Source organism: Saccostrea cucullata, unplaced genomic scaffold (assembly GCF_032062105.1).
Source record: "Saccostrea cucullata isolate Sc308-1 unplaced genomic scaffold, CSIRO_AGI_Scuc_v1 ctg1812, whole genome shotgun sequence".
Taxonomy (NCBI): Eukaryota; Metazoa; Mollusca; class Bivalvia; order Ostreida; family Ostreidae; genus Saccostrea; species Saccostrea cuccullata.
The window spans coordinates 1-25,000 of NW_026937494.1; the positions used below are offsets into that span (position 1 = coordinate 1).

Here is a 25,000-nt window from a genome sequence, read left to right on the forward strand (position 1 = left end):
GTTTTTCATACTATAGTAATTGTTAGTCCATTATTTATACACTAAATTGATGACAGATTTTTCCCTTATTGGCCGATCATGACAAGGAGCACATGGCGGGTGTGACCGGTCGGCAGGGGATTCTCACTCCTGCATGGCACCTGATCTCACCCTTGATGTTCTGGAGGTCTGTTCGCTCTGCTCCTGATTTATATTGTTTATTGGACTTTTGAGCTTGAATACTGTTCGTTATCTCCATATATGTCATATCAACATGCAAGATAATTATATCAACATTTATTTTGTTCTTTTATGTTAAGATGCGAAATATTTATGTTGGCATGCAACTTATCTTGCATGTTGACATCGACATCTTGTATGTTAACATATAACTTGCATATTGACATAAATAAGTCACATGATGACATAAATAAGTCGCATGTTAACATAACTATCTTGCGTGTTGACATAAATATACAGCTGTCTATATAATTATGTTGCATGTTAACATCGATAAGCCGCATGTCTACATAATTCAATTTACAAATGAGACCAAGTTTTCATTTGAGTTTTCTCAATAATGCCCTATAAAAAATTAAAAATTTGACTGAATAGATTTTTCAGGGGTGAAAAAATTGTAGATTAATTTCTTCCCAATATAAATCACATAGTCCAGTAACGAAGCACAGTCAGTGTGTATCTGAATTTGAAGATGCTTGGAAGACATAGTTGTCTCGACAGACTTCATAATTGGACATTTATACCTGTATCATCTGCAGAAATTATAATGGATAGGAAAACCTTTCTAGTGGTCATAGTAATGGTGTTAGGGGCACTTATATGTGAAAGCCTGGATTTAAGGGTAGGATGGTTGTCGACTTCTTCAAGGACAACTTATCTGTGCTTTGAAATAGCCTGTTATTTTCGTTGAATTAAATGTTGAGCTAAATATTTATATCAGCTTCCATACACTGTTCTAGTGTGAGTAATTCGTCAAATGTAAAATTCAGCACTTCTTGTAAAAGCCCACTAGTATATACTGTCAATTAGTAATTCCAGTATTTTTTTTAACTGTGAGTAGAATATTTTTTTAACAATGGTAATTTTGTAAATGAACAATCATAAAAATGTAACTTTAAATTTTCATTAAATCTTAATGAAAATTATCACATAACTACCCCCACACCTAGTTTTGATTAGGCCATGCAAAGTTAATTAATTGGTTCTCAGGCCTTTTTTCAAAAAATATGATGAGGGAGGGAGGCATTTTTTTCCTTTTTTATTGCCCCCAAAACATTGTACAAAACCTCAAAAAATGATGAGGGAGGTGATTTGGTGTTTATATTTTATTGATTTAGCAATAAAAAGGGTCAATGAGGCACCCTTGGAAGAGATGAGGGAGGGCCTGAGAACCAAGAAATTAATTTTTTTTTGCCTTAATAATATATGCATAGGAATTCTTTACATGAAGAAGGGATACATGTTAAATACTTCAATAAATGTGCTGCTATAATGAAAATAACAGATGACATTGATACTTGATTATCATGGGCTTTTGATTCATTAGATTTAACAAAAAAAAGTAAAATTAATTAATTTTATTTTAATTTTGGAATGAAAAAGTGGGAGGCTATGCCCTGTGTCAAAAATATTTAAAATTTTGCATTCAAAATACTGTAAATCACTTTTTATTCGCGAGAACTATATTTTCGCGTAATTACGCGAGTCTGTCTGCTCGCGAAAATTTTATTCTCGCATATATTTGTATTATTAATATTTATATAAAACAGAAACCACAACTCGCGAAAATTTTGTCTCGCTTATAAATACCACATAGTTAAGTCGCGAAAATAAGGTGTCGCGAAAATATAGTGATCTACAGTACATTAAAATATTGTAGTGATCCTCCCAATATTTACCTCAGCAATTAAAAATGTAGCAACACTTTATACCTTTATCATATTTCAAAGAAAGTACAGTATTACTAATTGCATACTTTATTTCAGATATTTTTTATTGATAAATGGTTATATGACATAATACTATTTAATCAACATCCTCCGGTTCTTGCTTGATTATCACATCTAATGTCCACGATGTAGGGACAGGTTTATCTGTATTTATTTTACCATCAAGTTTTGTTTCTGAAGTCCCTTGTTGAACAGATGTTTGTAGACTTACAGAGGATTTGTTAACACTTTGTTCTCCCTTTGCACAGTTACTGTTATTTACAACTTTGTCTTTATTATTATGAGATTCTGCAGCGGGTAGATGAACAGTGCTATCTTTGGTTTCCTCAATATGGCCAGTAGTGGAATTAATAGCAGTATTTTCACTTGATTGCGTGGATTTGTGATTACTTTCTTTGGTAGATGGCGCTCCATTTTGACTTGAATCCTGGGATCTTCCTCTTTGCAGTGCTGGGAGACTGACTGAATTAAATGCACTCAGAGGAGGGAGTGTGGCAAGTTTTACTCCCTCCTCCTCTGTCTCCATTTCCACATGGAGTTCATTCATAAGCTGCGAAAGTTTCTCTGCCTTGCGTAGTTCATTTTGGTGTATAATTGTATATAAATGTTCTGTCAATTGTTCCTTCAAATCTGATTTCTTCTGCAGATCCATCTTTGCCTCGATGAATTCTCTTTCTGCCCTATCATATCGACGCCTGTAAAATAATCAATTCATTTCAGAATAATACAGTGTACAGAACAATATTTTAAGTTTATGATAGTTTAGATTTAATTATTTTTTATAGAGAGTTGAAGTCTTTTACAATCTTTTGACTGTGCACTAGTTCCTGGTAGAAAATGCAAAATGTGATTTTTTAAAATTTCATTGGTTGAGATGCTGTTCAAGGCAAGGTAGATAATTTTTTGGTGATTTTTTTTTTGTATGACTAAACAATTTTTCAAGGTTATCAATTTTAATTCATTCAAAGTAAAAAAACCTGCAAAGTTGCATCTGTTGTAAACCCTGTAGCACAACAAAGACAGCAATTTAAAATTATGTCCCTTACTGAGCCTCCATGTAATCTTTGCTGGCTGATTCTATCCGACTCCGGATCAGTGTAACATCTGCAGATAGACGATTGTCCAGCAACTGAACTTCTTTCTGGATATGGGACAACTTCTGGGCCTCTTCACGTGCTTTCTTCTGTCTACAAACAAAAAGATTTCTAAAGTAATTCTGATTTAAAGATATCAAGGGAAGTAAACTATAATTTATATTTTGCTTCAAACTGAAGCACAAAATTGTCTGTAAGACCAGACATGTTTCTGCTGAAAAGCATTGAATAACTTTCTGTGAGATTTAGGATCAATTGAATTTTTTAAAAATTGTCACCTTTCTGTCAAGGTTTTGGAAAGCAGAGCTTTTCGTTGTTTGTTGGCCTCCTCTATCATCTTCTGTTGATCACGAAACTTGTCCAGATTATTCATCTCACGCCTGTAAATTCAAGGAAAACGACAAGATATTTGACTAGAAGTACATTTGAGTCATTAATCTGAATGATTCCCAGGCAAATTGTTGAAATAGTTAAAACTGAAATATAAATGTTAATTCTGTTTGAAAAATATTCCTCTGTTGTAATGTATGAATTAAAGAATAAGGCTCTATTTTACATGTATTAACTAAGGATTCATTTTGTATTTCTTTCTCCATTATCCTTCAACTTCCCAAAGGATATGAGCTAAAATAAGCTGTGTAGGCTTGGTCAAATCCCTCTTTATCAATCCAATGGAGTGGATCAAATGATTTTAATTCTAATGCAGACCGGGTTCAGGTACACGCTCTGTATAACACTTAGGACTATGAAGACAGATAGACTCACTCTGTGGCTGGTTACTTACGACAGTGCCTCTGTGTCGTCAATCTCAGTTATCTCCTCCTTGATCTCTATAGGATCCTCTGGCTGCTGAGATGGCACCTGAGTCTGTTTTGGAATTTTGTTACCACCTGTATATACAGACATATATAGTTACATGTATACAATTTATATATGATACGCACTATATTGTATAACATTTTTGAAGAAGTTTTCCCATTATATCACAAATATAATATTTTTATCCATATGCCCTGAAAAACTGCTTAATCACGTCGGATATAGTTATATTTCACCAGACACAGTTATATTGCCCTCCCGAACACAGTTATGTTCCCTCGTGTGCAATCATTCTGCATATTAAATACGTCGGGTTTGAAATTCACAGAGGCAGTTGCTAAGCAAATGTAAACAGTTCTGCGAAAATTAAAAAGTCGGGACAACGTCTGCGATTTGTTTATTTGAAATCGGAGGAATTAGATAATTTGAGGAGAAAAAAATCCTTCAATACAACAAAGATTATCAACGCAAGTGTCAGTGTACTGAAAACATTCTGCCATGAAACAGGACGGGATATTTCGGAATTATATTCAACGTACATATGTACATAGTATTCAATAAATATGTTCGATAATCGATTAGGGTTCAATGTTTAAAAATGTTATATACCATATATTACATGGCTTAATTCTCGGGCAGCAATACCAGTATATTTGCCTTTGGCATCGGGCGACATAACACTCCAGGGCTTTCCTGTCACCTTGGGGCAAATATTCTGGTATGCTGCCCTCTAAGCCATGTAATATATGTATAATAGATAAATTAACAATTAGTACATGTTATCTTATTGATACAATAACAAATCTTTATCATGCTGTTGAACTTCTTACTATTTTTCTGTAGATTAATACGTGACTGTTACTGTTGTCAATGATTGGGAATGTTAACTTACCCAACAGGAATTCTCATATACCTCTCATTTTTGGGGTAAGAATTTTATTTTATTTGGTTTTCATTTGTTTGTTGTTTCTTTCATATTAGCAATCAAGATAAATCTATTAATCTAGTATACTAGCACCAGGAACCTTCACACAAAATACACTGTAACACGTGTGATGTCCCTGCTAATACTTTGGATGTTTATGCAATTTAATTTGCATAAAGTAAGAGTAATACAATTTTTATAATGATAAAAAGTTAGGATGTTTGAAATGATTTACCCGCAGGGCTACTCTGAATTGCTGCATCCTTCTGCATTCTGGCTCTGGATGCTGATAAAATGTTTGGAACTCTCCGTTCGGGTAGTGCTTCATAGCGTGATTCTGGGGCCGCTGCCATTAAAAAATAATAATATAAGTAAGGACAAATATACTGAAATAAGTATCACAAGCTCTATTTTTCTCTTCTATAACGATAGTAACATTACAGCACGTCTATTATATTGTTGGTCATATCGAGTAAATTCGAGCAAAATACATGTAGTTTTATGCATAAAAGTAAAAATTCATAAAAGCAGACCATGTAAAAATTTGAATTATAAAAAAGCAACCTGGTGACAACTTGCTTGTGGGCTTCTCTTTCAGTTTTCTCAATTCAGCATCTGAGAACCCAGCCCAACCCGACATCGTTTACACGTAACCTTTTTTTCTCTTTTCATGCACATTCCTTTCATTTTATAAATAGTCTTACAAACGCTTGTCTCCGCGATGCTACAGCAACCGTTTACAAGTTTATATTTGAAGTAGACATTACTTTTCGCAGAAGATTTTAAAATTGTTGCTGTCGTATTGTGATTAACATTTCATTATTTGATACCACTACACTTATAGTACGCTGATAATGTTTTAATTTAAAGAAATATGGAATCTGAGTTGGTGTGCAATCATAAAAAGTGCAGAAAACGAGTAGAGGCCTTTGCATGGGTTTGTTTATTTAATTAAATTATCAATATTGGGCTATTTTATCGATTGTTTATCTGTTTATGACATTAATTTGACCAAATCTCGAATGCAAAAATAAATAAATAAATAAATAAATAAATCTCAAACATCATTGAAAATATTTGAGTATAAATGAAAATTGAAGTATGATAGCACTAATGACTTGGCAATTTGTAACTTGAAAAAATAGATCTGCTAAACATTGAGGGGAGATGGGATTGTTTATATAAAAAAAAATATGAAATTATTGACATCTATTTCAGCTAACTGCAAAAGAGTTTAATGTTTATTGATAAATAAATAATCTGACTTTTTTTCTCTTTTAGATAACTTCCTGTTCACGTATCCTTCATCTCTGCACTAATTGTAAAGTTTGTAAACTATAAGATAAGCTTCATTTAGGACTTGTAAATGTTTCAAATTTGACAGGTGAAAATACTTTCAGTGGTATGGCCCTAATATAATACCTACTAGTACCTCTAATTAAATTCTCAAGTAAATCTTAACAGTCCGGAAGACATATTCTGTGATGAAGATGGAGTCAGAGAGTTTAAAAATAACAATATTTGCCCAGCTTGTAAGTATTTTAAAATAACTTTTACGGCTTATAAACACCTTTTTAATATATCATATGTCATATACTCATATGAATATTGAATAAATAAATGAAATACTATTGTTTTTTGAAATATAAGCTTATAGTGCAGGCATACAAATGTTCCTTCATATAATCTGAAGAAACTTTATCCTACTGCAGTTTTGACAATACCCTATTGTAATTTACAAAATGCAAAAAAAAAAAATATGACAGAAAGGATTGGTTTCCTATATTTATTTAGGTGTTTTGCTTTTGCACATCATTTGCTATCTGTCTTTTTTTATATAGGTTCCACAGACCTGTCTGACAAACTTGACATTATCAGGATTGAAGTAAACCCGACTGAGAAATACAAGTCTGTAAGTCTAAATTCAGTGGACATTGGCTTCTGATACTTAAACTAAATAATGTGCAAAAGATTACCTCATATTGCAGATCATAATCAATGCAATTTTTCACTGTATGTAGAATAACACATGTATTACTAATACAGGAAAATTGTGACAATATCTTGTCCTAAAACTTAAGGCTTAGTCTTAAAATAGAGATCAAACATATACATGTATTTTGATGAGATATTGGGTATGTTCTATATTCTACATGTACAGTTGCATATTTTAGATGGTGCTAGCAGGAAAGCGACCTGAGATAATAATGGAGATCTGTACCAGAGCTCTGTCATTTTGGTCCTACCAGGTAATGTGTTTACATGTTTTAATGGTGAACAAAATTTCCCCCAATAGCTGTTCTCTAACTGTTTAATTATTACAGAACACTTGAACATATAAATTTGATATTCTCTTCAGTAACTTATAAATATCTTGAATGTATATATGAATATGTATTCCATAAGCCTTCTCACTGTGAGCAGGATTACTGCAGGTATCTGTTACAATACAGAGTATTATAGGTGGTATAATACATAAATATTGCATGTAGATGAGTATAACATTCTGCGCAGTCAACATTTTTTTTTTGTATCACCTGTCGTCAAACAATGTTGACTGTTGCTACGCTGGAGGGCGTGGCTTCATTATTCAATTGGTAAAATGTTTCTTGACAAATCAGATTCAACCAATTAATTTACATGAAAGTATAATATAATAGTCATAGACTTCAGAACTGGATGCCCCCCCCACTCTTTTATTTCAAAGGTAGACATAATATAAGAATTGAAGATTGGGGTTTTTAGCCACCCCACTTTCAATTTGCTTCTGATCGACACTCATGATAGTCAATGACATTTTTCACTTTTCATAGTCAGTCAGTATGTATCAATTAATGTTAAGCATGTGATATATTTAAGACTAGTGAACATTATTTTGTTCACTATTACTAACTTCATTTGAATTTCAGATACACCAAGAAAGAGTCTACCAAGAGTATGTAGGATCTAAAGCCAAAGAAAGGGCAGCCCAGTTAGAGCAGTATTATGAACAAGTCATTTCTCAGACTTCAGCAGAACTGAACTGTATCCTTAGCATGTTGCAATCAAAAGAGCAAAGGAGAGCATGAGAGAGTGAGAAAGTTAGCAAGAGAGAGAGGTATAACAGAACACAATACTTACGACAAAGATACTTTGCTTTTGGTGCTTCTGGTTCTGGGCCCAGGTCCAGGTACTCCCTTCGTCGCTTTAGGATCTTTGATACTGTTGTTCTGTCAATTCCAAACATCTGAGCAATCTCACCCTGTGTCATTCTAGGAATCTGATTGGCTACCTTAGCAATTTGAACTTTGACCGAGTTAGGGATCACGGTCCGTGTTCTTCTTAGTCCCATATCTTCCAGAACCATTGTGGCCCCAGGGCTGGTCACGTTAGGGGGGATGGTAGTCACGATAGCAGTGCTGGTGTTTTGGGGGGATGATGAGGGCTGGACCATTGAGGGGGACTGTTGGACAGAGAGGATGGGGGCGATCTTATACAGGAAGGTGGGGAAGGCTTCCCCTGAGGATTTGGGGGGTGTCTTGTTAGCCATGACTCTGACCGCAGGATCAGATTGCATCTGCTCTAGTAGCGTCCTCAGTGTCTTAGTAGCACTGCCTTCCATGCCCCAGTCATTGCCTATAGACAAGTTTATATAAGTGATTTTTGATTTAAATAGAAATATTGTATTGAATTAATTCTTGATATTAATATTTTAGTTTATATAAATGTTAGATATTGTATCTTTTCAAAGGTAAAATAATTCAATTAACACTGACATGTAAACATTAAATTTTATTGAAGTATATTATGTATTGTTCAATTTACTCAATAATCAAAGTAGTAATATAAATTTAAATGCTATTGTCCCCTTTAAAAATATTTGTTGTTTTAAACATAACATTCATTCAAACACTGAATCTCAGTTATCTTCCCCCTATACTCAAAGGCTAAAAAAGTCATCATAAAAACATTTTAATTGTAACTAAATACAAAAATAAAACCTTTAATCATGTTAATTAATAAGATACCTTACATTTATAACAGAGATGCATGTTTAATTGTTAACAAGTATTTAAAAAAAAACACAAATAAAAACAATTATTTGTACTCTTGGTATTAATTAAAAATAAAATCCCCATCCATAAAAATGACATATAAACATTACACATGTGTACAGAACACACAAAGAACACCTGTTTATTGTCCTGCCAAAAAATCAATAGCACAAGACTTACCTGAACTTGAGGCGTATATATTTCACACAGGTGATGTAACCTTAACACACTTGTTATAAGTTCGTCACATTCAGTAAATGAATTTATGAAATAAAAATCTCTGTTGTTAAATTAATGGTTTAGAGACTGGAAAATGTATACAAGATACACGCTTGACTCTGTGGTCACACAGGTTGTTCTACAAGCACAAGGCTTACAGCGATAATGTGTGCCGAACTGAGGCTTTGCAGGGGTGTGACATTTTAATTAACGTCAAGTAACTATTAAATTCGTGAGTTAAAATTCTAAACAACGATCTTAAAAGTACTTATAAATACATAGTAATACACATATTTAATGACCACTATAAGCCCATTAAGCCTTTGCTAATCAAAGGCAATCTGTTTAATTTTCCCTGTATTGCGCCCCTGAATTAGCACTGAGTCACATGGTCTGTCAGCTATGGGAAATGTGATAAGTTGACAAGCTGAAAGCTCTGTGTACATTGCACTGTGGCAGCGAGAGGTCGATGGGCTAAATATAGATCTTAACACAATGTTTATCCTGCCTTGTAATTCAGCGTTTAAAGCCCAGGGGCTGACAGATAGATTATCACAAGTACCTATGTTGGACAGACGACAAGATAACAGGTGCAGACGACAGAACGAACTTGTGACGATAAAGACGAGACAATCACATAGCTCCCAAAATCAATATCGTTAATATGCATAACTTCTATCGATTAAGTACATGTATGCAATTCAACAAACGTTTGTACATTGTTGAAGTGATATGTGATTTTCCGCAAAACAGTTCGAAACTTTTTTCTCCTTTATTTGTTTTTCTTAACCTCCGACACAGCGCTAAAATTGCAACTTACAGGTAAGCCCATTAAAAGGCAGGGAGAATTTATATAATGAATAATAGGGCAGGTAAGTTTTACATACCTCGAATAAGGTGCATATATACCCATTTATACTTGCATAAAAATATTTTAAACAATGAAGAAAAGTGATTTTTTTTATACATGAAAATATTAACTGCTTTAAGAAGATGGAAGAGGCATTGCCCATAATGCCTTTGGAAAAAGAAAATAATTATTATGATCGGTAAATAAATATATAAAGAAACCTATGTTTTTATTTGTATAATCTCTGTCAAACATCAGCATTTAGGTCATTTTGAGCTGCATGGCTTCTGATGTGTCCGATTTGAACTAAACTTTAACCTTTAATTCCGGTCAATCACCCTGCTTTTCTCGATTTTATTTTAGTCACCTGTCTGCTTTTTCGCGATTGTTGTGAAATTTTGTTTTGATATTCCACGCTTATCCAATAGCCTCGGATATCCAGCACTAGGTCACTGTCTACTGCTGATTTCCGGTATAATGACATGATTGACTACGAGCGTTCTTATGTCAGTGGTAGTATGAACAAATGAATGAACTCACAGTGGGATAAAATTGGCGTAATCTGGTCGGTGATGGCTATAATTTTTTGAAAGTGACTTGTCAAGGAAATTTTTGCGATGAACCAATGTTTAAAAAACGATGCCCGCAGAGAAAGCCAAAATCTTAAATAAATGAATGTCGATGTTTCTTACCATGATTGCAGCATAGAAAAAGTAGGTTAAGTCACAATCACAACTCCCAGACTGATGGAAGAGTTGCATGTAAAAATATATTCTCGGAAAAGAAGTATGATTTGTTGGGGAAAGCAGGTTTTTTTTCGCGGGAAAGTAGAGCCTGAGTCTAATCAGCGAAAAAGAGAAACAGGGTTCTGTTCCTTTCGTTGTCATAACACACCCGGCTGTGATTTAGACTTTGCAGCTTTTGTCTCGACAGTTAGCACAGTAAGTGAAATCGGCTTTCGGAACGCTAATTTTAATTGGTTCGTACACATATATATCAACTGTTTCACTTTTTTCCCACTTGAGTTCCCCTTGTCCTTGATTTGACCTTGCTTTTAGGAATCAACAGCTGAACATTTCTGTCAAATGACAATGCGGACTCAAACCACCATCAACGCTAGACAAGACATGATTTTCTATTCATTAATACTACTCAGTATATATGTACTAGTAGTATTTGTCTATCTTCAGCTATTTTTACCTTCTCACAAGATGTGGGATTTTTTTTTTGCTTTAATGATTATTTAATTTATATTTGATGTATGCATGTAAAACTTGTTTAAAGAGTTTACAGAATTAAATTGTGATGGAAATATACTGACATTCAGGTGACTTACAATATCTGTGAGCAGATATATGTTATTTTAAGCAATTGATGACAATTAATGATGATTTTGCAACAGAAAAAAAAACGCAAAAAAGAAAAGAAAATTTTAGGATGAAACGAAAAGTATTCGAGAAAAACAGTCCTTGAAACAATACAAATTTGGAACTGAGCAAACACGAACTTCCAAAATAATGAAAATATCAGAGGTGGGATCAGGTACCATGGAGGAGCGAGCACCCCTTGCAGACCGGTCACGACCGCTATGTGCTCCTTGTCTTGATCGTGGGAATAATGGGAAAATATGTTGACAATTCAGTGTGCAAATAATGGTCTAAAATTGTATGAAAAAGTCAGTCAGCATTTGACTTCATGATAAATTGTTTTTGCTTTCAAGGTCATTATATCGACCATAGAACTTGCGAAATGATGACTTTAAACGAGACTGCTGATATTCTTGTTTCATCAACATGCCTGTCAATAACCTACCTCATTTTAGAAATTGTTCATACGTAGAGCATGAATTTGCATATCGAATCAACGGAGAGATATAAATCCCGTATGCGGGTGATGAAAGTAAATTGCTGCATAACTAATGGAAGTTGACGATTGAAAAATTAAAGTCATCTCACGTTTATCATAAAGCTTGGTTGTTTGATTTCCATTAACACCTTTTTCAAGTAAAATAACTAAATATGTAACAGATGTCTTAGACTTCGAGGAATCTTTTATTTTAACTTTATCGGGATATATATGTGTGGTATCAACAAAGATTGAAATAACCATTGTTTATTGACAATACGTTGTCGATATATCAAAATGCCGAATTGAAGGACACAGTAAGTGTTCTCTTCTTTTCACGTACAAGATTTTGAACAAATCGTGCTTCATATGAATGTACAATGTACAAATAATTCCAAGAGATTGTTGGAAGTCTTGGTTTTCAAAAATCACATAGATATTGTCAATAAGAAACTGAAGCACTTAATCAATTTAAGAATACTCGTTTGTACAATAATAATGTGTGTTTTAAGGTACTCTGATCCTCAGGTTCTAAAAATCAGGCGTTGGCTAATTGAAAATGCTCACAAAATATCTCAGAATTCTCAAAGTAATGTGTTTTTACCCATGATAATTTTTCATAGTTTAAAGTAATTCAAATTTATGTTGTTTGTTGGTGATATTTAAAAAAAAATCAAAACTGACATGATTTTGAAGAATTTGCTCCTTAGAAAGGAGACTATATGTGTAATGGAATACCGTATGTGGAGATAAAGAACAATATTCTAGCTCAAATGTCCATTAAAATTACAAAATAGGAGCGAAGCAAACACGGACCTCCAAAACATCAGAGGTGGGTCTGGTGCCATGGAGAAGTGAGCATCCCCTGCCGACCGGTCACATCCGCCGTTTGCTCCTTGTCATGATCGGAAAAAAGCGGAAAAAATACGTGGACAACTCGGTGTGTAAATAATGGCCTAACAATCTGTATGAAAAATGTCAGTCAGCACTTGACTTAATGATAAATTGTATTTGCTGACAAGATCATTATATCGACCATAGAACTTACAAAATGATGACTTTAAACAAGACTGCTTATATAAGTGGACTATCATGAGTAGAATTAAATCAAAGTACCTCTAAAATACAACTAGATGCCGTCATGAGACAGTAATACCCGCACTAAGGTGTTTGCCTCTAAATGCACACTCCTCTAAAATTAGGCTTTACCAAAGAAAAAGTCAATATAATTTAATAATTTACATAATAGGGCCTCCATGTATTCATCAAATTGAGCATAATATTCTCAAGTGAACATGTGACCCGTCACCATGGGCCTCGATCTTATAGGTACATGTATTTCATATTCATAATTCATTACCAGTCTGAAATTAAACAACAGAATTCAATTAATGATGTAAATTAGGTTTGAAACAAGGGGGGGGGGGTAAATTTTTGGCCCATAATTGGAACTTTTTAAATCTATTTTCTCATATAGATCAACAACAAATATTATTCAAATTAGTTTAAAGCGTTTTTGATGATTTTTTCCAAAATGTACAAACTTTTTTTTATACTTGATTAGGCAGAAACACCTTGAAAGCTGCCATATACCATTTATACCCAATCAATTTAGTCAACCCCCACCCTTCTCCCATCAACACACACACGCGCAAACACACCCTATTTTCCTGTTTTTGGAAATAGGCCTAGATGGCAAAGTTAAGATAAAACATCTTTTGTAAATAATAATTTTAAATTTGTTCTTATACTGTAAATGTATCTGAAGACCTGCATCACATTGGGCTTGCGTCACGTACCTAACTTAAGTACTAGTTTTACCATTATCATTTTTAGATAGCACTGCACGTGCAGTACTAGGCCTAGTGTTGTGTACACATCATTGCATGTATGTCAGTTGGAATTATTTTGTGTTTAATTGGATTATATTTCATGAAGTTGGAGCTATGGCAGTCGGTAAGTACACGTTTTGGTATAGATTTGGGTAAAATAGTCTGAAATGCAACTGTTAGGTTAAAGTTTAAAGGATCAAAGGTCATCCGATGCTGCAATAAGACGAATTTCACATTCTAAAGAGTTATCGCCCGTTATCGACGTTACATTCAGTTACAAAATACAGAATTTTTTTCTGAGAGGGAGGGGGGACTTCCAGACCAGAATTTTCTGAGAAGCAAATAAAAGGAGAAGTTATGGTGGTGTCTGTTTTCTAGGGTGGAGGGCATCCAGTCTTTTTTATATTATAGTCCTGCTGCAAATTCGGGGGGGGGGGGGATCTCAAGATACACTTCCAGTCCCTGTAAACAGTAATGGCAAATGATCATCTGACTCCTAAATAGTAGGAAACTTTTTCCATTTGACAATACATAATTTTGCGCTTTTTGTGTTATTATGTTATGTAAATTTAATGGTATAAAGGTTTTGAACCCCCTGGAGGTCATCCCCACTCTCCTAATGATTCTAACTGGAAATGTTCACAATATGACTGCATTAAATGAAATAAAAGTGCATCAATGATAAGATTGCTTGACATTTCATTCATCAACCTATCCTCCTAGAATTAGGAATGAAAATCATTCAAAGAGATGGACCACATTAAAGTATTTGTATATAGGCTATTAACATATTTTTTTAAAAATGTAAAACAAGCAGTAGTTTGCATACATGTCATGAATATAAACAGGGGTCTGGGATGGGGTGAAGGGAAGGATCGAGTTCCTGTCTCTTTACGTCTTAATGGTTGAAAACTCCTAAAATGAATGTTGACCTCAAATCCAACTTGTCCTCATTATTTTTCAAGTGGGGGTGTCTCCATTTGAGTGAAAAATTCCTGAGAGGGATGTTTAACAACAAACAAACAATTAAATGACATAAAAACACAATATTGATTTGCGTTAAGAAATATGTAGGGGATTTTTTCCATCATAAATCTTCTTCTCAAGAACAGCAAGGGCATTATTGTCCCCCGTTTTGGGGGAAAGGGAGGGAACATTATACACTTATTTAATGACTACGAGGTAAACAGTCAAACTGTTGTCCCTAGGTAGTGGGGGAGACCTGGGAAACTGTTGCCCAAGGCCGAAGGCCAAGGGCAACAGTTTCCCAGGTCTCCCCCACGTACTACTGAGGGACAACAGTTTGACTGTTTCACCGAGTAGTCATTGAATAAGTGTTTTATTACCTAACCTACTATATAATTAATTAAATTGGAATAAAAGTACACAAACAATCAATAAAAAGTTTTCACAATTGTTTATTCACATACTTGTCTATTAATTAGCTGCATGAATACATAATATAAAGACTAAATTAATATTTTTATTTTAAAGTAATACTTAATAAATTTATTGTTTGTGTGTTTTGTTTAAATTTAATTCATTATAGAGCAGGTAAATAGTGATGTCGTGATCATCAAAACGCTTGAATATCACAATGACGCTTTAACCAGTCAACAGTTCATTCTGTGGACCGGTCAACAGTTCACTGTTTCATGATCACGCAAAAACATAAAGTAAACCGTGAAACAGTTCAAAATGCCTAATTATAATTTAGATAGTAAGTTAGGTAATAATAAATCTTATTTGTCTGTCAGTCTGGCCATCTTTGACCAGTTTACCAGTTTATTAACATCTCTTTTGTTGTTATTTAACAACATAGAGATCAAGAGATCATAGAGACAGTATGTGCATCTGTCACAATAAATTTAACCTTGATCATAACTTTTGAATAATATGAGATAGGGCTTTCATATTTCACATGTACATTACCACAAAACTTTCTAAATGTACTATGATTTTTTAACCCAAGTGAGACCTTGACCTCAAAATTTTACCTACTTTCCAAAAAATAACATTTTAAATTAATCATTTTGAAAGAGAAAAGATATGGCATTTAAATTATACATGTATATTACATGTGAAAAGACTTTTCTAAATATATCATGACTTTTGACTTTCTGATCTTGACGTAGAAGTTTAACCTACTTTTCAAAAATATTATATTATATATTTATATATATATAACTTTTGATTGAAAAGAGATGGGTCTTTCATATTTGACATGTACTTTACCTGCAACAAAATATTTCGAGCATGCGATGATTTCCCCCCTTTGACCTAATTTTCATAAAGTGACATATGATAGGGATGCATATTTGATACACAATCTGCCATAAATTATGGCATCCCATTCACTTAAACACAGAAAGCAAAGGACCAAAATTCTTTGAATTTGCATCTATAATCTTGATATGGAATCATCCTCATATAATGTATATTCAAGTTTTTTATGCTACGCCATGATTAGGAATACATGTATTAGTTTTTGTCATGTCCGTCCTCCACCCTTCCATCTGTCTTTCCATCGAGCTCAAAGAAATTACTTTCTAGATATTTTATCAAAGTTCATATGCTGATGCATATACTGATGTAAACTATCCAACTGTGGCAATATTTTTTATGCGCCCGGATCGATAGATCCCGGGCATATATTGTTTTTGTCCTGTCTGTTTGTCTGTTTATCTGTTTGTCTGTTTGTCTGTTGTCAACTTTAACTTTGGCCATAACTTTTGAACAATAAGAGATAGAGACTTCATATTTGGTATGCATACTCCACTATTAAAGTCCTTTCAAATTACATCAAGGTCAATGACCTTGTGACCTTGACTGTGACCTATATGCTAAAAATAGCTTTTTCCACTGTTTGTCATAACTCTTTAACCATAGGAGATAGGGACTTTATATTTGGTATGCATACTCCTCTAATAAAGCCCTTTCAGTTGACAACAAGGTCAATGATCTTGTGACCTTGACTGTGACTTATATGCTAAAAAAAGCTTTTTACACTTTTTGCCATAACTTTTGAACCATAGGAGATAGGAACCTCATATTTGGGATGCATACTCCACTGATTAAGTTCTTTCAGATGACACCATGGTCAATGACCTTGTGACCTTGACCTAGATGCTAAAAATAGCTTTTTACACTTTTTGCCATAACTTTTTTACCATAGGAGATAGGAACTTCATATTTAGGATGCATACTCCACTGATTAAATTCTTTCAAATGACACCATGGTCAATGACCTTGACTGTGACCTATTTGCTAAGAATAGCTTTTTACACTTTTGGCCATAACTTTTAAACCATAGTAGATAGGGACTTCATATTCGGGATGCGTACTCCACTGATTAAGTTCTTTCAAATGACACCACGGCCAGTGACCTTGTGACCTTGACTGTGACCAATATGCTAAAAATAGATTTTTTGAACTTTGTTTCCGCCGGGCACATAGTGTTTCACAAACACATCTTGTTTACCTTTACTTTCCTTTGACCTTTACTTAACTTTTCTTAAAATTAGTGTTTAGCTTTATTTTAGAGAAACCATAATGATTCAAGTTGTGTAATGAAACTTCACATGATGATACATACTGATGTAAGCAATTAAAGCTTTACAATGCTTCACTCTTTTTTACCTTGACATTTCCTGTGATCTTGACCTCACTGTCTTAGACTAGATCAGTTTTGAATAAACAGTTCAAGATATATTAATCAAACTTCATATGCTAATACATACTGATGAGAGCTATTATTGCATTAACTTATTTTGACCTTGAATTTTCTTTTGACCTTGACCTCACTTTTTAAAATATGTGTTTATCTAAGTTTCAAATAAACCATTAATTATATTTTTATCAAAATTCATTTGATAATAGTAAATTCACACTGATGTAAACTTTTCAGCTAGAACAACATTTTGACCACAACCTTTCCTTTGACTTCTCTTTTCTTAAAACAAAGTGTTAAGCTCACTTTTATTAAATCATTAAAGATATTTTTATCAAACATAATAAGCTAATATGTATTAGTGAGAGCTATTCAGCTGCATCAAAAACTTCATCTTGCACATTCCTGTGACCTTGACCTCCCTCCTCTTTAATATGTATTTTGCTTAGTTTTTAAGAAATAATTTAAGACATTTTTATGTTTAACATGCACTTATACATAATTTGATGAGAATTTATTATCTATATCCAATTTATTTATATTTTAGTTTGAAAAAAAAACTGTTTAAGATATTTTCATCAAACTTTATACACAAATACAAATTTTAGTTTTTAGTTTTTAGCTCACCTGAGCTGAAGGCTCAAGTGAGCTTTTCTGATCATATTTTGTCCGGCGTCCGGCTGTCTGTTTAGCTGTCTGTAAACTTTTCACATTTTCGACTTCTTCTCAAGAACCACTGGGCCATTTCAACCAAACTTGCCACAAAGCATCCTTGGGTGAAGGGGATTCAAGTTTTTTCAAATGAAGGGCCATGCCCTCATTCAAGGGGAGATAATTGGGAATTAATGAAAATTTGGTGGCATGTTTTAAAAATCTTCTTCTCAAGAACCACTATGCCAGGAAAGATGAAACTTATGGGTTAACATCCTCAGGTAGTGAATATTCAAATGTGTTCAAATCATGACCCCCGGGGGTAGGGCAGGGCCAAAATGGCCGACTAAAGTTTTATATAGAAATATATTGGAAAACTCTTTAAAAATCTTCTTCTCAAGAACCACTGTGCCAGGAAAGATGAAACTTATGGAGTAACATCCTCAGATAGTGTAGATTCAAGTTTGTTCAAATCATGACCCCCGGGGGTAGGGCAGGGCCAAAATGGCTGATCAAAGTTTTACATAGAAATATATAGGAAAATTCTTTAAAAATCTTCTTCTCAAGAATGACAAAGCCATAATTCATCAAATTTATATGGAAGCATCCTCAGGTAGTGAAGATTCAAGTTTGTTCAAATCATGACCCTGGGGGTAGGGCGGGGCCAAAAAGGCCGACCAAAGTTTTACATAGAAATTTATGGGAAAATTCTTTAAAAATCTTCTTCTCAAGAATGACAAATCCATAATTCATCATATTTAAATGGAAGCATCTTCAGGTAGTGTAGATTCAAAAATTTGTACAAATCATGACCCCAGGGGGTAGGGCGGGGCCAAAATGGCCGACCAAAGTTTTACATAGAAATGTATGGAAAATTCTTTGAAGAAAAGCAAATCCATGATTGATCATGGGATTACTTTTGGATTTTAACTTTTCAATTATAAACCAATTTCTACTTTTTCTTAGCTTCAGTACTCAGGTGAGCGATGTGGCCCATGGGCCTCTTGTTTAATGTACCATTAGTAATACACATCTGACAGGACATTCATGTCCTATAGACATATTTCTAGTTTTTCAAATCATCACCTCAGGCTAGGGTCAGGCCACAATTAGGGATCAAAGTTTTATTTAGGAATAAAAGGAAACACATCTTTAAAGTTCTTCTTTTCAGGAACACCAAGAGCATGATTAATATGGAAATATTCTCAAGAGGTGTAGATTCAAGTTTGTACAAATCATGACCACCAGGGTTAGGGAGGTGCAATATTATTCCAGCCCCTTTTTGCCATCCATATGAAAATTCAAATTTTGAAACCATTTTACACATACACAAAACAAACCATTCATTTTCTAAATGATCATGGTTTAAAGCTATTGCAGCATAAGATATTAGGGAAGTTCTTGAAAGCAGAGTGATTAAACATGTCAAATATATGTAAAAAAAAAAAATATATAAAAATTCTACCTCGATTTGATCCCCATCCCCCCCACCCCCCGGGCAAAATGAAAATTCCGAAACCTTACTGCACATCTTCATGACACCACCAACCATCTCTTAAAATATGATAAGGCTGCTGAGTAAAATGTAGAAGGAGTTCAGGGAAGAAGGGGCTTTTTGTATAAAAAAAACGTCATTTTTCGACCCCCATTTGATCCCCCGGGGCAAAATCAAAATTCCGAAACCTTACTGCACATCTACATGACACCATCAACCATCTCTCAAAAGATGATTAGGCTGCTGAGTAAAATATAGAAGGAGTTCAGAGAAGAAGGGGCTTTTTGTATAAAAAACGTCATTTTTCGACCCCCATTTGATCCCCTGGGGCAAAATCAAAATTCCGAAACCTTACTGCACATCTACATGACACCACCAACCATCTCTCAAAAGATGATTAGGCTGCTGAGTAAAATGTAGAAGGAGTTCAGGGAAGAAGGGGCTTTTTGTATAAAAAACATCATTTTTCGACCCCCATTTGATCCCCCGGGGCAAAATCAAAATTCCGAAACCTTACTGCACATCTACATGACACCACCAACCATCTCTCAAAAGATGATTAGGCTGCTGAGTAAAATGTAGAAGGAGTTCAGGGAAGAAGGGGCTTTTTGTATAAAAAACGTCATTTTTCGACCCCCATTTGATCCCCCGGGGCAAAATCAAAATTCCGAAACCTTACTGCACATCTACATGACACCACCAACCATCTCTCAAAAGATGATTAGGCTGCTGAGTAAAATGTAGAAGGAGTTCAGGGAAGAAGGGGCTTTTTGTATAAAAAACGTCATTTTTCGACCCCCATTTGATCCCCCGGTGCAAAATCAAAATTCCGAAACCTTACTGCACATCTACATGACACCACCAACCATCTCTCAAAAGATGATTAGGCTGCTGAGTAAAATGTAGAAGGAGTTCAGGGAAGAAGGGGCTTTTTGTATAAAAAACGTCATTTTTCGACCCCCATTTGATCCCCCGGGGCAAAATCAAAATTCCGAAACCTTACTGCACATCTACATGACACCCCCAACCATCTCCCAAAGGATGATTAAGCTACTGTGAAAAATGTAGGAGGAGTTCAGGGAAGAAAAGTGTGACAGACGGACGGACGGACGGACATGAGTAACAACAATATACCCGAACTTTCTTTCGAAAGTGCGGGTATAATTTAAATAATGAGCCTTACAAAGAAAATATTGTTACTTGCTTTGTCAGCAGGGACCAGTATATATTGATCATGTAATCTAATTCTTTTTTCACTTCTAAATTACTGAACACAGAAGGAAACTGTTGGTTTTCGTTTTGCTACTCAATCTCGAGATTTTAACATACATTTGTACATCTGATGCATTTATAATCCATTTTGACAACGTGTCAAATTCACAGAAATCATGTTTATAAAATTATGACGCCAGTTTAAAAGATCGTGGTTCCTTTAACTTTGGTCTTTTTAAAATTAATGATTTAACTTAAGGTCTTCAATATTTAGTTTTTAATTACTGTATCTATGTAAATCAAGAGTTAGGTCTTCATGACAGAGTCTGACACATCTGTGTCATACTCTAATAATTTACTTGAAAAAGACGTTAATGGCAAACATTTATATCGTCAATTTCCTTACTTATGCAGCAATATACCTTCATCACCTGCATACGGAGTTTATATATCTCAGTGATTCGATACGCAAGAGCATGCTCTACGTATTATTAATTTTTAAAACAAGGTACATTATTAACAAACAAGTTGATGAAATAAGAAGATCAGCAGTCTCGTTTTAAGTCATCATTTCGTAAGTTCTATGGTCGATACAATGACCTTGTCGACAAATACAATTTATCATTCATTCAGTCAAATGCTGACTGGCGTTTTTCATATTAATTGTTAGTCCATTATTTATAAACTGATCTGTCGACGGCTTTTTCCGTTATTTCCCGATCATGGCAGGGAGAACACGGCAGTGTGACCAGTCGGCAGGGGAAGTCCAAATATAGACTTTCCTTAACCTTTTCCTTAACCATTTTAACTTTTCAATGGGAACGAGTGTAGTTTGAATTATATAGAGGTAGCGAATAGTATTCAAGATCAAAAGTACATATAGCAGTACAAAATAGGAGCAAAGCAAACATGGACCTCCAAAACATCAGAAGTGGGATCAGGTACATGGAGAAGTGAGCATCCCCTGCCGACAGGTCACACCCGCAGTATGCTCCTTGTCATGATCGGGAAACAACGGAAAAATCCTTCGTCAACTCAGTGTATAAATAATACATGAACAATTAGTATGAAAAACACAAGTCAGCATTTGACTCAACGATAAATTGGTCATTGTAACGACCATAGAACTTACGAAATGATGACTTTAAACGAGACTGCTGGTGTTCTTATTTCATCAACTTATTTTTTAATTGTTTACCTCGTTTAAGAAAATGTTCATACGTAGAGCATGCTCTTGCGTATCCAACCAACTGAGATATATATACTCCGTATGCAGGGGATGAATGTACGAGGGCCATTCGAAAAATAAGTCTACTAGACAATGCTTCCCATCGTTATATTATTATCACGTTTTCGTAAATAAAACATTTATTCTGTCGAATTGTGAAATTTTATACCATTTGAGTAATTAGAACTCACGTTAGCAAATTTTCAAATCAATATGATTTGAAACCTCGGAGCACGGTTAACCAACATTGTAAAGTCAAATAAAACGTCAATATAGTTTCTCAAAATTACTCTGCCTTTTAATTTCATACACAGTTTGTAGCGTATTCTCCATTCGTAAAAAAAACAAAACAAAAAAACGTTCCAAGGCGTTCCTAACCCTTTTCACAAAATTTTTAACTATGACCTGTTTCTTTGCAGACCATATATCTTCCGATTCCAAATCTTAATTACTCAAAATATTGCGTTTTCCATTTTATACCAAACCGTTGCTTATTTTTCAAATATTTCCTGGTTTATGTAAAATTTCAAAGTTTGTAGTAGAGGTTTCTCAAATGCAAAACTAAATTTTATTTCTCCGTGACGTCTTCCAACGTGATGGTTTTTGCCTTTTTTATACACAAAGAAAGATGCTTGGTTGAACATTTACTGGAACCCACTATGTATCTTTGTAAGGATTCTTATGAAGTATTGAAATCCAATATATACATGGTAGTTGAAGTTCATTTTGGTTCTTTTGGATATTAGTATTAAAAGTATTCAAAACTGACATATAATTTTGAGACAATATCTTCCAACAATCTGTTAGAATCCCCACTGGTACTAATTGCACCCTGTTATTAGGAGACTTAATCACTTATGTTTTATTCATATGAAGCTGAATTTATTAAAAACATTTAATAGAGAAAAAGAGAACCCTTGCTATGGCTTTCAAATCGACATTTAGCTAAACCGACGACGTACTTTCAATTAACAAATTGAATGTAATTTCCATTCATAATGTCGACATGGTATATTCCAGAAGGCGTCTTCATATGAGTAAAGATTCCAATGAGCTTGAAATTGATGATATCAGAGTCCGATACATGTGTTTCAATTTTAGATTTTACAAGAGAAAGACGTTAATGGTAACATAACAACAAAAATTTGATAAACCTGACGACTTTTCAATCGTCAACCTCCCTTACTTATGCAGCAATATACTTTCATCACCTGCATACGGAGTTTATATCTCTTAGTTGATTCGATATGCAAGAACATGCTCTACGAAGGAACAATTTTTAAAACGAGGTGGTTGGTGACAAAACAATATATCATTAAGTCAAATACCGAATGACTCGCGCATACTAGTGTTTCTTAAGAGAAAAAAGAGTGAAAGCCACAAGTTGTAAAGTTTTGTCTCGCTAAGAAAAAGTGGAGAATAAACTCGTGAAAATATGATGTCGCTAAAATTAAGTGATTTACATTTTTTTTTTCATCAAAGAAGATATCTTACACAATCAATACTGTTTGTATTTAACTTTCAGCAACCAAAAAAGATTTGGAGAGTTTTAAGAAAAAGTATAATGAAGCTAGCGAGAAAGTTGTAGAGAAAAATCGACAATATCAAAAATTACAGGTAAAATGATTTCAAGAGGCTTATTCTTGCCTTGTTTTAGGATTTTCTTTTCTTTACACTTAATTTACTTCATCTTCCTGCGTTCTTAAAACTAAATCTGTTCTCTTAATTTCCATATTGTTTACAATTTCTGGTTTCTAGCTCCACTGCAGAAGTTTCTGTTCCGATTTTTTCATAGGCATTTTACGAAAATAAATCTGTTGAATTGTAGATTAGATTGAATTGAAACAGCTGCATTCCTTAATGTTACATCGATGCAATTTTTGTTACTGAGATGAGTGATGTTTTGAGCTGACTACTATAATTTTGCTTTCAGTCATTGTTTGATGCCTTAAAAAGAAAGTGCATAACTCCATCCACTTTTGAAGGTGGTGATGCTGTAAGCAGTGGCAAGGCCTGGAATCCTCTTGCTAACTTCACAATGCCAATCGGCTCAGATCAAGGCAGGTGTCCAGTTAATATACCATTATTGAAAAAAATGTATATTTACTTAAATTTTTTTCTATATTAAAAACACTTCTCTTTTTCTCAGGCATTAGTGCAAGTACTTCTTTAGGTAGCATTTCAAACAGTAAGAGAAACTCTCCAGAAACTGGTCGTGGTAAGTGCATGTCAATATTTATTTGGAAGGATACTGATATTTGAATATTATTCAAAATAGATTTATTTGTGAATTTTGCAATGTTTTTTGCCTTTCAACAGAAGTGCCCTTTACATTCCGGATAACAGATACTCCAATCTTCAAACAAAATGGAAACCATCAACAGAATAAGAAAAGTAGGGAGCAGCAGAGGCAGAACAGAAATCCGTTGGATCTAGACTTCCCTTCTCACTGACCCATTGTATATTGGTAACACCTGTCTGCATGACATGAAGAATGCAAAGTACTGAATTTTACAGAAATAAATCTCATCTTGTTTTAAAAATGATTTTTTTCTTTTGAAAAAAATTCAGCAGTTGATTGCTCTGCGATAATCCCGTTCTCTTCACATAATGGAGCATGAAACATTGTCAGACATTAAACAAATTGTCTTTTCTCAATGATATTTTATTTTTTGCATTTGATAAGCTTTACTTATCTTCAAGAAAGAAAAAGCTTGGAAATTTAATTTGAACAAATCGTTTGACAAGCACTCATTTAAAAACACCACTTTCTAAAAACAATCATTCCTCTAGAGATTTTGTGTCTGTCCTATACTGCATTTTTAAGCTCTTTAAGTAAGATTTCAAGTCCTCTTTGTTGAGTTTCGAGTTTCGTGACAACTGAACCAATCGTCCAGAGAGTTTAAAAATGATTCTCTTTTCCTTCGTTTCCTTGTCAACTTCAGGTTGTCTCTGGAAAAATATGAGAGAGAAAGAAACTTGTATTTATATATTACTCAGCAAAGTACTACATGTACTTGGTTTAATTAAAATATATTCAGTATGCACTTAAAAATAAGAATCTAGTCTAAGCTGAGGGGTTGGGGGCATGAGGGCAAGAATTTTTTAAAAAAAATATGTAAAACATACCCCCTTTTTAGAAGAAATTGAAGAAGCCAAACTTTTAGCTTTCTGAAT

At 34.0% G+C, this 25,000-nt stretch overlaps 3 protein-coding genes across 5 annotated transcripts in view; 1 reads left to right on the forward strand and 2 right to left on the reverse strand.

The window, feature by feature from the left end:
• Positions 1 to 1,960: 1,960 nt before the first annotated feature.
• On the reverse strand, positions 1,961 to 9,190 carry LOC134248286 (RAB6-interacting golgin-like). Of its 3 annotated transcripts, XM_062730696.1 has the most exons (7): positions 9,002 to 9,190; positions 7,908 to 8,402; positions 5,023 to 5,133; positions 3,828 to 3,933; positions 3,322 to 3,423; positions 2,996 to 3,136; positions 1,961 to 2,644 (listed from the first exon to the last, which is right to left on the reverse strand). In XM_062730696.1, exons 2-7 carry the CDS (start codon positions 8,386 to 8,388, stop codon positions 2,026 to 2,028), a joined length of 1,560 nt encoding a protein of 519 aa, XP_062586680.1. In that variant the 5' UTR covers positions 8,389 to 8,402; positions 9,002 to 9,190; the 3' UTR covers positions 1,961 to 2,025. The 3 variants fall into 3 exon arrangements, with proteins under 3 accessions (XP_062586680.1, XP_062586681.1, XP_062586682.1); XM_062730697.1 differs by lacking the exons at positions 7,908 to 8,402; positions 9,002 to 9,190 and adding an exon at positions 5,352 to 5,501; XM_062730698.1 differs by lacking the exons at positions 7,908 to 8,402; positions 9,002 to 9,190 and adding an exon at positions 5,367 to 5,488.
• On the forward strand, positions 5,586 to 24,382 carry LOC134248287 (E3 ubiquitin-protein ligase CCNB1IP1-like). The gene is made up of 11 exons (XM_062730699.1): positions 5,586 to 5,724; positions 6,069 to 6,084; positions 6,260 to 6,319; positions 6,629 to 6,699; positions 6,962 to 7,036; positions 7,697 to 7,811; positions 9,842 to 9,862; positions 23,349 to 23,440; positions 23,757 to 23,887; positions 23,980 to 24,041; positions 24,143 to 24,382. The coding sequence occupies exons 1-11, from the start codon at positions 5,662 to 5,664 to the stop codon at positions 24,274 to 24,276; spliced, it is 840 nt and encodes a 279-aa protein (XP_062586683.1). The 5' UTR covers positions 5,586 to 5,661; the 3' UTR covers positions 24,277 to 24,382.
• A 74-nt stretch (positions 24,383 to 24,456) lies between these two features.
• LOC134248288 (mutS protein homolog 4-like) overlaps positions 24,457 to 25,000 on the reverse strand; it is a 24,215-nt gene continuing 23,671 nt past the window's right edge. Inside the window, exons 18-19 of the mRNA XM_062730700.1 lie at positions 24,953 to 25,000; positions 24,457 to 24,775 (exon numbers count right to left, since the gene is read on the reverse strand). The exon at positions 24,953 to 25,000 is cut by the window's right edge and continues 41 nt beyond it. Of these exons, the coding sequence (XP_062586684.1) occupies positions 24,605 to 24,775; positions 24,953 to 25,000 (219 nt within the window). The 3' untranslated portion in view covers positions 24,457 to 24,604. The remainder of the gene's footprint in view (positions 24,776 to 24,952) is intronic.

Coding starts and splice junctions, on each gene's coding strand:
- LOC134248287 (XM_062730699.1), top strand. CDS start 5,662: ATGGAATCTGAGTTGGTGTGCAATCATAAAAAGTGCAGAAAACGAGTA. Junction 7,812..9,841: donor GACTTCAGCAGAACTGAACT/GTATCCTTAGCA, acceptor CCTCCGACACAG/CGCTAAAATTGCAACTTACA. Junction 24,042..24,142: donor CTCTCCAGAAACTGGTCGTG/GTAAGTGCATGT, acceptor GCCTTTCAACAG/AAGTGCCCTTTACATTCCGG.
- LOC134248286 (XM_062730696.1), bottom strand. CDS start 8,388: ATGGAAGGCAGTGCTACTAAGACACTGAGGACGCTACTAGAGCAGATG. Junction 5,134..7,907: donor AAAAGCAAAGTATCTTTGTC/GTAAGTATTGTG, acceptor TTTTAATGGCAG/CGGCCCCAGAATCACGCTAT. Junction 3,934..5,022: donor AATTCAGAGTAGCCCTGCGG/GTAAATCATTTC, acceptor CTGTATATACAG/GTGGTAACAAAATTCCAAAA.